Here is a 14,281-nt window from a genome sequence, read left to right on the forward strand (position 1 = left end):
GTGCTCGAGAGGAATCACTATAGTATAATGATATTTACATATTCTACACAATTTACAATAGCTTTTTTTCTTTCAAAGGTGCAATTAATTCCTTCAGTTTGTTAATGTAAGGCGAGGTGTAAGGTGCAGGTCCATACAAGCGGCATTTGCAGGGTAACTCGACGCCATAGCCAGCTCCTCGGTTAACTCTCTCACCGGTTACTTCCACGAAGCCTACGTTCACATCTCTTTGAAGAAATTGTGATATTAATCTAGTTAAATTAAATGGGACATGTCCAACTATTTCTTCGTCTTTCATGATGGCGACAGAGTTAACATCGACTTCATTGTCAGGCTCCCTTCTTAACGGTAAAACTTCGCCGACTTCATATTCCCACCTATCCCCATGTATGCATGGTACCCTCGGATATATGAATCAAACTCGTAGACAACAACACGCTCAGGATGAGCAACAATGTGAGCCATGATGACGCTTTTCTACACTTTCTACACGCAATAAACACGTGTTATAACTAATTGTACTTGTCAGTAGCTAATTGGCGACAATGATTGCACCTGTCTATAACTAATTGGTATAATCAGTGACAATGGCGGATTCTTGCTCAACACGCCGAAAGCACCTGACGCTCAAGCAGAAGATAGAAGTTATACAAGAGGCAAAGAAAAATCCTAAGCTAGGGGTCAGAGGTTTATGTCAACGTTTTAACTGTGGGAAGACTCAGATTGCAACTGTTTTAAAAGAGAAAGAGCAGCTATTGGCTTTGTATGAAAGTAATGCCTCTGATAAATCTTGCAAAGTAAGCCTCCGCACGCGAAAGTCTGACTTCAGTGAAGTAAATGAAGTATTGTATAAGTGGTACTTGTTGGCTTGTTCTAAAAACATTTACCCAGCAGGCCCACAGCTTGTAGTGAAGGCAAAAGAAATTGCAGAGCGTCTAGGGAGAGGCGAATTCAAAGGCTCCAATGGATGGCTGGAAAGAAAATACAATATTAAACAACTGACAGTAAGTGGAGAAAGCGGTGATGTTTCTGGTGCAACTGTGGACTCGTGGAAAGAGCGACTCCCTGAGGTTTTACAAGGCTATGCAAAAAGGGACATATGGAACCTAGATGAAACTGGTGTGTTTTGGAAAGCATTACCTGAACGTGGTTTTGTTCAAAAAGGTCGGTCTTGCAAAGGTGGAAAGAAAAGCAAACAAAGGTTTACCATAGCATTCATCGCAAATGCAGATGGTGGTAAAGAAAAGCCTGCATGTTGTTATCTGGAAGTATGAGAACCCGAGATGTTTTAAAAATCTTAATAAGAGTCTTCTTCCTGTCTCTTATTTCAGCCAGTCCAAGGCATGGATGACTGGGGATATCTTGGATAGGATTCTTAAAAAGATAAATCAAAGTTTGAGGGCTCAGTCTTGGTTTGTTGCTTTACTGATGGATAATGCTGGATGCCATCCCCCTGAAATAAAAGATAAGTACAGCAATGTTAAGGTTGTATTCCTTCCAGCAAATACCACTTCTCGATTGCAGCCACTAGATCTAGTGATAATTAAGAATTTCAAATTTCACTATCGCCAGTTGTTTTTGCAATATGTTCTTACCAAAATTGAAGAATGTGATACTGCATCACAGGTAGCAGAGTCGCTGAATGTTTTGAAGGCCATCCACTTTGTCAGTGAAGCTTGGGAAAAGGTGAAACCAGAGACTATATGCAAATGTTTTCGGTCAGCTGATGTACTTGACAAAGATCTCAATGTCACTACTTGTAATGTGGGTCAAGATGATGCTGATCCATTCCTAGTAGTAGATAGCGAATTTCACCTCGATGATTTGATCCCTCAAGTTGTAAGTGATGGCGCCTGTTCTGTTGACGAGTACCTTGATGGTGATGTATCTTTACCAGTGTGCCGTGAGCTATCTGAGGAGCACTGGGAAGAAGAGTTCCTTGCTGCAGCCTGCTCCTCTGAGCCAGATTCAATAGACGATGAGGAGGATTGTGTGGCAGGTGACGTAGAAATGGAAGTGGTTGAAGCTGTACCAAAGATTGACACATTCAAGGATGCAATGAAAAATCTAGAAGATGTCCAACTATTTCTACAAAACAAAGGTTTTACAGAAGAAGCTTTGAAAGTTGGTTCAATGGTTACTACTGTAGCTCGCCTGTATTGTTCATCTCTTGTATTTAGTAAGCAAACAACTTTAGATAGTTATTTTTCAAAGCAGAGTGAAGAACAGCTTAGTGACTGACTATGTGCATAGGTGTGAACTGTTGTTATAGTGTAATCAATCTTCAAACATTATAATTATGCTGTGTATGATATTATATGCATAAATATTTCAACCTCCTTACAAAGGACACCTCCATATAAAGGACACTTAAGCTTGGTCCGTGGGTGTCCGCTATATAGAGGTTCCACTGTATTTGGCCTCTAGGTTGATTGAGAACAATTGAAACTTCATTTGTGACCGGATCTTGAAAACCTACCTTTTTTGGCACAAGTAAACTTTTTGGGAAAACTCAAATGAAAACTTCAACTTTTTTTTTAATTGATTTTTTTTGCACATTTGGATAAAACAACTATTAAACCTTCTTGCTGTGAAGTTTCACACCCAAAGCTTCTTTTTCCTATGAGATATAGATAATTATATCAGATCATGTAGTAATTTCACATGGGTGGGACAACAATAACTTACAAATTTGGTGATTTGTTCTGCTGCTGGAATGGCTAAAACTTAGTCTCAGACAATGATACATGGCATTTGATTGCAGAAAAGTACCAAGAATACTTCATTAATTAATCAGAAATGTCTTTTAAAGTATTTTAGATAGTAAGAATGGAATTATTGGTAAACAAAGTGATTTGTCACCCTTAATCACTCACAGAACTCAATACATTACCGTAAAAGTTGGCTTGTAATGTACAGGACAGAAAATTGGCCATATCTCAGGAATGCTTATAGATATTAAGCTGAAATTTTAACACAAGATGAGCACCCAGTACCTCATTTTAGCTATAAAACAGAAAATTGACCAATGTGCCAAAAAGGTAGGTTTTCCAAGATCAGGTTACATTTGGTGTTGAAATTAAGACTGTAGGGTAGTGATGTATGGTGAAATCAATGATGCAAATCTTGAGGCGATTGAGTAAATATTGAAGCGATGGCAGGGCAATGAATGTTTGGAATGCACAAAGGAACTGCAAAGCATGCACCTGTAGTTGCATCTAACTGCATGTGAGAAAAAAAAGCAAAAAAAAAACCCTTTGATGTCAGCAATCTTGATCTCGAAACAGTTGACATGGATTTGCTTCACCTTTTAGTATCATGATCAATATCAAACAACAACTATTCATACTTCATGATACTTAAACATGCGTAGTTCAATCACTGCTATTCATACATATTGTATTGTTCAGTATTACCGGAAGCCTTTATATGTGCTACATAACTGCCACTGTCGGATAGTTGTACTGTTGTACACATGCTGTAGGAATCTAATGCAGTTATGTAATTGTAGAGATCCACCTAGTTTACTCTCGCAGGCCAGATCCAGGAGTGCACAGCTTTCAGTATAAGGCACAAGTGCTTATACCTACTAATGACTTGCCCTGCAAGGCTAAGTTAGGGCACGCCAGCTGAATCGCTGTCAGCATGCATTAGATTTCTAGAGCATGTGTACAACAGTATATATGGTGTATGGTACTCTGACAACTTTGTAGCGTGCTAGCCTATCCTCTGCACATGTGCTTATAAATGGATAAGCACTACCAGAAGACAATGTCTGTGTCTGGAAGTGAAGACTACCATATAGTAAAATACTTTGGCAGTAAAAACTTTTGCGAATTTGGTGAATAGTGTTCAGTTCGCCAAAGCTTTTCGCCAATTATTTTAGATGATCACACGAGCACACTGAGTAACTAGAACTTGAGATGAAGTTCAGCTCGTACCGCCACGCAATAATTATCGAGCTGACTTTGGAGATCTTGATCTTCCTAGGAATGTGTCCCACAGTTGTAAGCACTCCTTGGGATAACATTTCCAACCGACTTCCCGTTCGCACGTCAATTAGTTCATCGTCTTGTGATGGATTTGGCCAAATACTTTGATATATGTGATAACCTCTGCTACTGGAGTTCACTGAAAATGCAAATACGGTCGCTCTTGGCATTGCAGGAGATAGAGAAGCACCTCGAGAAGCCGGAAGCATGCCATTGCTAGCACGTCGTTAGACAGTAGCTACAAAAGTACTGCTACAACAACAACACTAGCTACCTTTACACTTACCACACTACTTAACTTAACTGATGAGTTGACACCTTGTTGTTTTATCCTTACGTACCATACAGTTAAAACGTTGGCGGTAAAAACTTTGGTGAATATTATTTCAATCGCCAAAGTTTTTTCCACCAATTTTTTCAACAGAGGGATTTCGTCACATTTTTTTACCGCCAAAGTATGGTATTGTACAGAACAATGTTAAGTATGAAAAATAACTGGTATTTAAGTGTAGGAGCTTATGAGCCGCCCAAGGCAGCTGAGGAGCATGAAACTGAGTTCCATGACAATCCGAATTACATCACCGTGTTTGTTTTATGTTACGTGCAAATGGTGCTCCAGCCACACGAGGTAGAGACGAGTTTGTCACCATCGAAGAAGAGAAAGACATCGAGGAAGGCTAAGCCAACTTTACCATCGCCATGTGTCACTGGTCATGCACAATTTCGTATAAGGCTTTAAAAACATTAATAACGAAATGTTACTTGGAAACTAATTGGTAATTGATTTGGATTGTGATGGCACCTGGCAGGCAGTGTAATTTTGTGCCCCTTTGCCGCCTTTGGCAGCTCATAAGTTCCTGATAAGTGTAAAAGTGCATTTTGAAATGTCCATACACCGTGTCCGTGTCCACCTTTTCCACCACCCTCTACTGTCATTAATTTTTGACAGTAAGTTATTGTAACACACATGTGTAATGATGCTCACACCTCTCTGCAGGGGTAATTTATGGTTAACCATGTAGGTGGACTTAATAATTTCTAGCCAATTATTGGCCTAATTTACATAGCAAATTGTTTTTAATGCCACTGCTAATGTAAATATTGCAATATCGATACTTTCAAAATAACACAATATAACCATATGACTGGATCTATGAAAACTTAACACAATTGCACTTTTTAAAATTCCCGGTTATTAAATATTCATAATCTACTTAGCCAAATACATGCTCTGGCAAAGTTTCAGCCTCATTTGCCAATAACTTTGCGAGTTAGCTACAGCCCTACAAAGTAGCGAAAACAGAACATTACTTTAAATTAGTAATATGTCACTGGATCTGCAGTTACCTGACACAATTGTGCAAACCTAAATTTACAGCATAAAGCATTGAATACAATAGGTGAAATACTTGCATATTATTAAAAATTCCATATCTTTTTAGCACTTTGTTCTTAATGAAGAAAGGGTCTAACAACAAAAACCTGGATATCATCTTTCACCTATGTAAGAGGAGCTCGAAAATCTTTGTAGACACAGAAGTTATGGGCATTTGTTTACATCATGTCAAAACGATAGTATGTAATCAATATTTCTTCACTAATATCGTCTTTGTAAGTTTGCATGTAGTGAAGAAATATGATACAAGAAAAGACTTACTCAGTAATAGATTCCCTACTCATGACAAACAGGAAGGTGCAAAGTTCAACTCCATCATGTGTCATTCTGTTTGTAAGTTACAACCACTTTAGTAAGCACCTATAATTTATTTTCCTTAATTATACTTTCTGTACAAATTGATCCTCCTAGTCTTAGTACCTAGCATTTGTATCTAGTGTTTCAGTTGGTAAATATCAGTAGAGCCCATTGGAAAAGCATTCAAAAGTGCGTTAACATTTACGATCCGCTATGCTGTCAAATCTCATACTGGCACCTTACAGCAAAATGTACAATAGTTTCGTCTATCCAATCTTTCTTAAAATAAAATTTCATGTTTTAGCATAATTAAACCGTCTGAGTTAATGCGCAAACATGCAGGCACAAAGATATACAGACGAAGTTCAGAAACCAGGTGTGCTGCCTTTTGTTGGCTGTGGTTGTGTCTGGTTAGATACATTAGAAAGTTTCACACGAAAAGGTTCTGTGTCAATGTGCAAAAATGGCCAACAAATTACTTACCCTTTATTCTAACACTGATGTGTATAAAACAGTACAATAATACTGTTTAATATAGGGTTCCCCTTAAGGTGATGGGTACTATCTCAGAGCTTATGATAACGTCCGGACACCTGACAAAATCCGGTCAAATTGCATAGATGTCTGACCATAATGCAATTTGTCCGGACACTGTGTCCCATCAAAGCACAAGGAAGGAGCCTAAGGGCTGAGCTGGCATGCATCAACAATAACAGTCACTTAGTTGCCAGGAGATAGTATACATTCTTACAACCCAAGGGAGTGACCACAAATGTACCAATGCCAACCCTCTAGTGTACCGTAACCACATAACAGCTGCAGTAAGGCATGTGACATCTTACCACTATAATGTTCATTTGCTATGCTATAGTGGACATGTTGGGAATTCATTTTCCACATGTCCAGTCAATTTTGGAAATTGTCCGGCCAATTTTGGTTTGCCAGGACATTGTGGCAGGACAACAGAGAAGTCTTATCATAAGCTCTGCTATCTTAAATGTTGCCATTAAAAACAATCGTAGAAACATGATAACATGAAAATCACTTTTATGGAATAGTAATCCAACATTAAAAACAAGAAAACACTCACAGATGGCCAGAAGTGAACTTAAAAATATTGCTAAAACCCAATTTTTGGTCTGTCTGCCTGCCAATCTGCCTAGGCGACTACAGTTGAAAGGCTAACAAAAATCTCAGCAGTTAGTAGATAGTTAAAGAGCTTCTTAGTGCTGTTAAATGTTTTGGCAGATAGTCTATGTAATGGAAGTTATTAAGAAAAGCATGGACTATGAACAGACACTTTAGTGTTATTTACACAATGGTGTTAAGAGTCTACCTTATTACTTCTGTACGTACATTATACCACATATCAGCTACAAGTGACTAATTCTACTGTATTAATGATTTACTTATGTACATATACAGGAGGTTCCAATAATTGATTCTGTAAATAATGATGGAGTATTTGGTGGAATTCGGTATTATCATTGTCGACCGAGGTATGGATGTTTTTTGAATGTATTTGTATTGCGACCTGACATGCGATTTTCTGAGCCCCAAGGTGAAAAAGCAACAAAACAACCTGTTAACCGTAAGTTTATATGATTGTCTTACTCTTTCACATATTTCCTCATGTTTTAATAAAGTACTGTAGTGCTGGTTGTTAGTTATGTAGCAATTATGATAAATAATAATAATTTACAATACCAATTTGTATCACAGATAAACATAATCTACCTTGGTGGTATATACGTACAGTGGAACCTCAGTTATCTGAACCCCTTGGGACCAGGGTGGTCCATAAGTCTGAAAAGTCCGTATCTCTGAAACTGTGTATAAATAATCTTAAAATAGCATGAAGAAAATTTTTTAAAATATCAGTATTTTCAACTACTCTAATAGAACAGTCACTACTCTAATAGAGCAGTCATTTCCGTGGTTCGGTTAACCGAGAATCTGGATAAGTGGGCTCCGGATAACTGATGTTCCACTGTATCTCTGAAACTGTGTATAAATAACCTTAAAATAGCATAAAGAAAATATTTTTAAATATCAGTATTTTCAACTACCCTAGTAGAACAGTCACTACTCTAATAGAGAGTAGTCATTTCCGTAGTTCGGTTAACCGAGAATCTGGATAAGTGGGATCTGGATATTTGAGGTTCTGCTGTACTTGGTTTTATTTGAAAAGGTGTGATGAGATGCACCTTCCACAGCAGATTACGTGTGTAGTTGATTTTCTAAGTATTTATTGTTCAAATTCAACAATTAGATGCTTTGCTTATGTAGAAGAATGTACAAACAAACATACATATTCATTGCTTACTCATACAGCTAATGGATTCTTGCAATAATACTAAAATCACTCCATTGGCTAATTTAATCTTTTGTGAATACAATAAACGACAGACAACAATTATGGTTGTTAGAACAGTAGTAGCTCCTTTCACAACATATAATTGCTCCTTTCTGTTGCAAACATTACATACAAGTAGTACATTATAATTATAACGATCAAGACAGTCACACACGGTAGTTTGCCGTGCGGCCCAAAAAGCTGGCACTCCACACCATGAGTATATTGACAGGAAGAACGAAAACACACTTTTCACACATTTGTAACTCCATACTGCCTTTACAAAGCATGATAATTTTTTGTTGTGGACATACCCACCAATGTCAGTGTTCCACAAACTAAATTTCAGCAAAATCACTTTAAGCATTCCCAAGGTATGAGACTTCAAAATTGGCTTAGTTTCTTTTTTTTTGTCTTTCTTCATTTGTCTTTTTGCACACTTACAAAAGCTACCACAAAATGCAATTACAATATCCGATTTCTTGAAATTTGTCACACAGAAGGGGCGTATAAGGCTGTATCTAGGTACCAAGTTTGGCTGGAGTATGATAAGCAGTCAAGGAGTTATTAGTGATTATTCACGAAACATGACACCAATATGTTGTCATGCCTACAGGGTAAACCAATTATGGGAAGAAGCTAAAAATCAGTATGTGGATAGGTTAACTTCAAGCCTTGTGTGGTTTGAAAGAAATCGAGGTAAAGACTATGAAGATACAGTGATAGTCTGATACCGATATCCGATATTAATTTTATTCTCTATGTTTGATACAGGTTTTCTAATCATATACACAGCTAATACTTCAAAGTTGAACCGATATGCAATACAGCATATAGAGTATGTAGGATGATCACTATGGCTGCATAAATTTGCTACAATTAATATGCTTTTTAACAATGTAATCCTTTTATTTGTTGATACTTATGACTGTTCACAAAAGGTTTTTATCCAAACTTGTCTTTTGTCAGTCAAATCACAGAACAACAAAATCAACCACGTTATAACTTTAAAAAGTGGTGCAACAACCTCAGAAAAGAAAAGAAAAAGTTTACCAAACTAGGACTGGAACCCAGGCTAACTCATGCTAGGTAAGGACTGCTAGACTAAGAACTTAACCATTACACATCCAAGTCACTTGACCATTAATTAAAGCACTTTTCATGGTACTTATACTACTTTTAATAGTGCATGTAACTCAAGTGAAATATCGACTTGTAATTGACCAATACCGATACTCGTAATGTCAGTACAGATACTGATATAATATCGGTATTGGTACAGCCCTACTAAGCGGAAAGTTACTTTACTTGGGGTAGTGATTTTTGGCTACATGTAAATTTTCTATTAATCGTGTTGCCAACTCATAAGTATAAACCACTACAAAGTCAGAATTAGAATGACAAAGTTGAAACCTCAACTTTGCCTGCATGGGGTTCTTAAAGAAAAAAGTATGCAGCTATGTAACTAGTACTTGAAATTATAATTCCTTCTGTTGCAAGTTTGTACATGTACTGAGAATAACTTTAGGGTTGGCAGTGAACTTTGTATGTTTCAAAGCCGTTTGGAGTCTACACATATCATGTCAGTATACAGTGGCTACCTCAAGTAAGTACAAAGACAAAAGATGGAAGTTGCAACTTTGAAAGGTGGACAATTGAGGAGAAGATGTCAGAATGATGTAACAGTAGCTGGATACAATATTTATATCAAGGACTGAGTTGTATACAGTGATTGTGATTTTGCTGATACTCTTACCAATGTTACTATTTTTCCAGAAATTGTCTATAGTAAGTTGTTATCGCTAATACCATTTAAAGCACCAGAATCCAATGGAAACCTGCTTACACATATAATAGTTCATGTACAAATCGTCCAATCTTTATGTTTTTAGCTACTACTAAACTCTCTCAAATTTCTCAGCAACCAAGTACGCACACCAATGGAATAACCTAACAATTGCATGGGAAATTAAGCCATATGCAGTGTGTAGCTAGTACGCATTATATACCTATATACATATTCCCAGTGGCATATTTTTGTGGTAACCCTGCCACAACTGAATCAATAATTTGAAAGTGACCGCTATATTAGGATAGGTGACTGCTCTATAAAGCAATGATTTTTCAATCAAAAGGCAACTTCCTGGTGGAACTCCCTTTCCAATAATCTTTTTCAAAACTTGTCTTTCTTCCGTAACAATTTATATGCTACAGGGGTATGGTGTGTAATTATGTTTTGCTTGTGTAGTTATGTATATTGCCTTACTTTGGACTTGTATGTGCATAACTATATATGTGCATAACTATATATGTGCATATACTCTGGAGTAGAAATGGCCTTGGCCAAATTTCAGAGTTTAAACACATAAATCAAATCAAATCAGTGTGTCGATTTGCACATTTGACACAAGACGTAACAAATCTACATTCTTGTAAAAGTATAATGTCAAGTAGTTTTAGGGAAGCTAACCAAATGGTGTTACTGGCATTAAAAGTAGTGTTGTACCGATTCCCACTTTTTAGGCAAAACCAATAACCAATAATTTTATCCTATTTTACTGATAGTTAACTGATACCCAATTGTAGGTCTCTACAAGTTACAATTGTGCATACTCCACTAAAAGTACAGCCAATAGAGCCAATGCTGTGACATTGTACACTTACCTCAACTCAAACATGCTAGTCAGACAAGTAGGCTAGGGCTCCAACCAATACTGTTCAATATTGTGGTTACCACCAAATTACTTAAGTACATGCCACAGCCTTTGACATTATGGTAAAACGGCTCATTATTGGATTCTACCCATCCAATAATCGGTACAATACTAAATTAAATAGAAGTGCATTTGAGTGTTAATGTGTACACATGCAATGCTAGGGGTGAATGTCCAAAATTACTATATACCATACGGACCCTCTTTCTAACAGCCTGACAAGCTGTCAAAATAGTATTTGTAAGTCACCTGTAAAACAACTGGCTCTGAAACACACATGAACCTAATTAGCACTAATCTGTTCTACATTCATGAAGACTGTCCCTCATACCTCAAGGATTAATACCTGTGCTAGAACATATGCCTATAATTCAATGTATGTAACATGTTAGGCTGCCATGATCAGTGTTAAACACTAGAAACTTTTTTGTTTCGGCAGTTTAGTTAAAGACACCATTGCGTTGTTAAAAGACATTTTTGTACACTTCGTATATTCATGCCATCTAGTTTATCTTACCTGACAATCTAGATACATCAAGACTGACAATCTAGATACATCAAGACTCACGGTAGTGAGTCGCACAGCCAAGGAAAGTAGGGCGCGCGACTACCGTGAGTTATTTACACGAACGACTAACTCTAATAGAATGCACACCTAAAACCTACCTTTTAAAACTATTATTTTGTAAAAAAACGTTGCAATACAACAAAACCTTTGGTATATTGTTATATAAGCGTATTACTAAGTATGTAATCCCTGTTATATCAAGACACACGATAGTGTGTCGTGCGGCCCAAGAAGCCGGCGCGCCACACCGTGAGTATATTGACAGGAAAAAAGAAAACGTCATTTTCACACATTTGTATCTCGGTGATACCTCATCCGATTGGAACCAAATTTGCTGCAGAGTTGCCCGCCAGCTAGGGGAGTCTACATTCCAAATTTGAAGGAAATCACTCAAGCCATTTCCGAGATACGAGTGGCCAAAGTTTGGTTTTTTTTTCTTCGTTTTTTTTTCTTCTACTTCGTCTTTTCGCACACTTGCAAAAATTGCTATAAAACGCAAACGTGTACTCCGATCGCCTTGCAATTTGGCACACAGAAGGGGAGTACAAAGGCGAATCCTAGCATCAAATTTGGTGCAAATCAGGTGAATGATTCAGGAGTTATGACCGATTATTCGCGTAAAACAAGATCGATTTGTTGTCACGCCTACAGGGTATACCGCTTCATGGAATGAGTTGAAAATTGCTATGTAGATGGAGTAACCATCGTAGGAGTGCCTTTTGGTGGTTTGAAAGGAATCGAGATAAAGACCATGGAGGTATGACACAAAACCCAACCTGTGTCACAATTACGCGATCGATTTTTAGGGATAAAAAAGTATTAGTTTTCACGCCTACTAGGCAAACCGCTTAGAGCAATGAGCTGAAAATCGGTGTATAGCTGGAATAATCGTCATTGAAAGTCCTTGCAGTAGTATAGAAGAGTTGGATTACAAACCACTGAGTTATGATTCAAAAGCCAACTCCATGTAGCAAATGCGAGATCGAGATACTCTAATAGAACAGTCACCCTAATAGAGCATTCAGCTAATTTATTTACTCCATTATAGAATTCTATTACCATATTCTGTAGGGAGTTCAGCTGCAAACAGTTAATCTTATAGACAGTTCAGCAAGAAGCAAGTCACCCTATAGAGAGTTCAGCTACAAATATATCGCTGTAGTGATTCATAACATTGCAAGTCACACTGAAGAGAGTTCAGCTATAAACAAGTCATGCACCCTGTAGAGAGTTCGGCTACACTCTCTAGAGAATTCAGCTACAAACAAGTCACTGTGGAGAGAGCTCAGCTACAAAGAAACTATCCTGTAAAGAGTTCATCTATACAAACAAGTTACCCTATAGAGATCACCTGCAAACAAGTAACCCTGAAGAGAGTTCAGCTACAGACAAGTCACTTTATAGTTTATACAGTGTTCAGCTACAAGTAAGTCACTCTGTAGAGAATTCAGCTACAAATAAGTCACTCTGTAGAGAATTCAGCTACCACCCAAGTCACTCTGTAAAGAATTTTGCTACAAACAAGTCACCGTGTAGAGAGTTCAACAACCAAAATACTACTCTGTAAAGAGTTCAGCTATACAAACAAGTTACTCTGTAGAGAGATCAGCTAGAAACAAGAGAGAGTTCATCTAGAAGAAGTCACCCTGTAGAGAACTCAGCTGCAAAGAAACCCTGTAGAGAGATCAACTACAAACAAATCACCCTGCAGAGCATTCAGCTATAAACAAATCACCCTGTAGAAAGCTCAGGTACAAACAAATCACCCTATATACAGTTCAGCTACAAAAAAAATCACTCTGTAGAGAGTTAAGCTACAAAGAAGTTATGCTACAGTGAGATCAGTTTGAAACAAGAGGTTTCAGCTACAAACAAATTAACCTGTAGAGAGTTCAACTATGAACAGATCATCCTGTAGATAGTTCAGCTAGATACAAGTCACCCTATAGAGAGATCAGCTAGAGGAAGTCACCTTGTAGAGAGATCAGCTAGAAAAAGTAGCCTTGTAGAAAGTTCAGTAACAAAAGAAACCATCCTGTAGAGGGTTCAGCTACAAACAAATCACCCTGTAGAGAGTTCAGCTGCAAACAAATCACCCTGTAGAGAGTTCAGCTACAAACAAATCAACCTGTAGAGAGATCAGCTCGCTCGAGGAAGTCACCTTGTAGAGGGATCAGCTAGAAACAAGTCACCTTGTAGAGAGTTCAGGTACAAAGAAACCACCATGTAGACAGTTCAGCTGCAAACATATCGCCTGTAGAGAGTTCACACAGCTAGAAACAAATCACCCTGTAGAGAGATCAGCTAGAAGAGGTCACCTTGTAGAGAGTTCAGTTACAAAGAAACCATCATGTAGAGAGTTCAGCTACAAAAAGATCACCCTGTAGAGAGTTCAGCTAGAAGAAGTCACCTTGTAGAGAGTTCAGCTACAAAGAAACCATCATATAGAGTTAAGCTACAAAGAAATCACCCTGTAGAGAGTTCAGCTACAAAAAGATCACCCTGTAGAGAGTTCAGCTAGAAGAAGTCACCTTGTAGAGAGTTCAGCTACAAAGAAACCATCATATAGAGAGTTCAGCTACAAAGAAAGCACCCTGTAGAAAGATCAGCTAGAAGAAGTCACCTTGTAGAGTGTTCAGTTACAAAGAAACCATCATGTAGAGAGTTCAGCTGCAAACAAATCACCCTGTAGAGAGTTCAGCTACAAAAAGATCACCCTGTAGAGAGTTCAGCTAGAAGAAGTCACCTTGTAGAGAGTTCAGCTACAAAGAAACCATCGTGTAGAGAGTTCAGCTACAAAGAAACCACCATGTAGAGAGTTTAGCTGCAAACAAATCACCTGTAGAGAGTTCATCTAGAAACAAATCATCCTGTAGAGAGATCAGCTAGAAGAGGTCACCTTATAGATAGTTCAGCTACATTTCAAGTCATCCAGTAGAGAGATCAGCTGCAAAATAA

General features: G+C 37.8%; 3 protein-coding genes across 3 annotated transcripts in view; all 3 read left to right on the forward strand.

Moving 5' to 3' along the window:
- Positions 1–587: 587 nt before the first annotated feature.
- On the forward strand, positions 588–1,274 carry LOC136264881 (tigger transposable element-derived protein 4-like). Its single transcript, XM_066059645.1, has one exon. It carries the CDS (start codon positions 588–590, stop codon positions 1,272–1,274), a length of 687 nt encoding a protein of 228 aa, XP_065915717.1.
- A 73-nt stretch (positions 1,275–1,347) lies between these two features.
- LOC136264882 (tigger transposable element-derived protein 6-like) lies at positions 1,348–2,241 on the forward strand. Its single transcript, XM_066059646.1, has one exon. It carries the CDS (start codon positions 1,348–1,350, stop codon positions 2,239–2,241), a length of 894 nt encoding a protein of 297 aa, XP_065915718.1.
- Positions 2,242–7,110: 4,869 nt separating this feature from the next.
- The window catches only part of LOC136264421 (ubiquitin carboxyl-terminal hydrolase CYLD-like), a gene marked incomplete at its 5' end in the record, with an annotated part of 96,928 nt that continues 89,757 nt past the window's right edge, over positions 7,111–14,281 (forward strand). The window contains 1 exon segment of the mRNA XM_066059149.1: positions 7,111–7,276. Coding sequence (XP_065915221.1) covers positions 7,111–7,276 — 166 coding nt within the window.

The sequence above is a fragment of the Dysidea avara genome, chromosome 8 (genome assembly GCF_963678975.1).
Source record: "Dysidea avara chromosome 8, odDysAvar1.4, whole genome shotgun sequence".
In the NCBI taxonomy this organism is placed as follows: Eukaryota; Metazoa; Porifera; class Demospongiae; order Dictyoceratida; family Dysideidae; genus Dysidea; species Dysidea avara.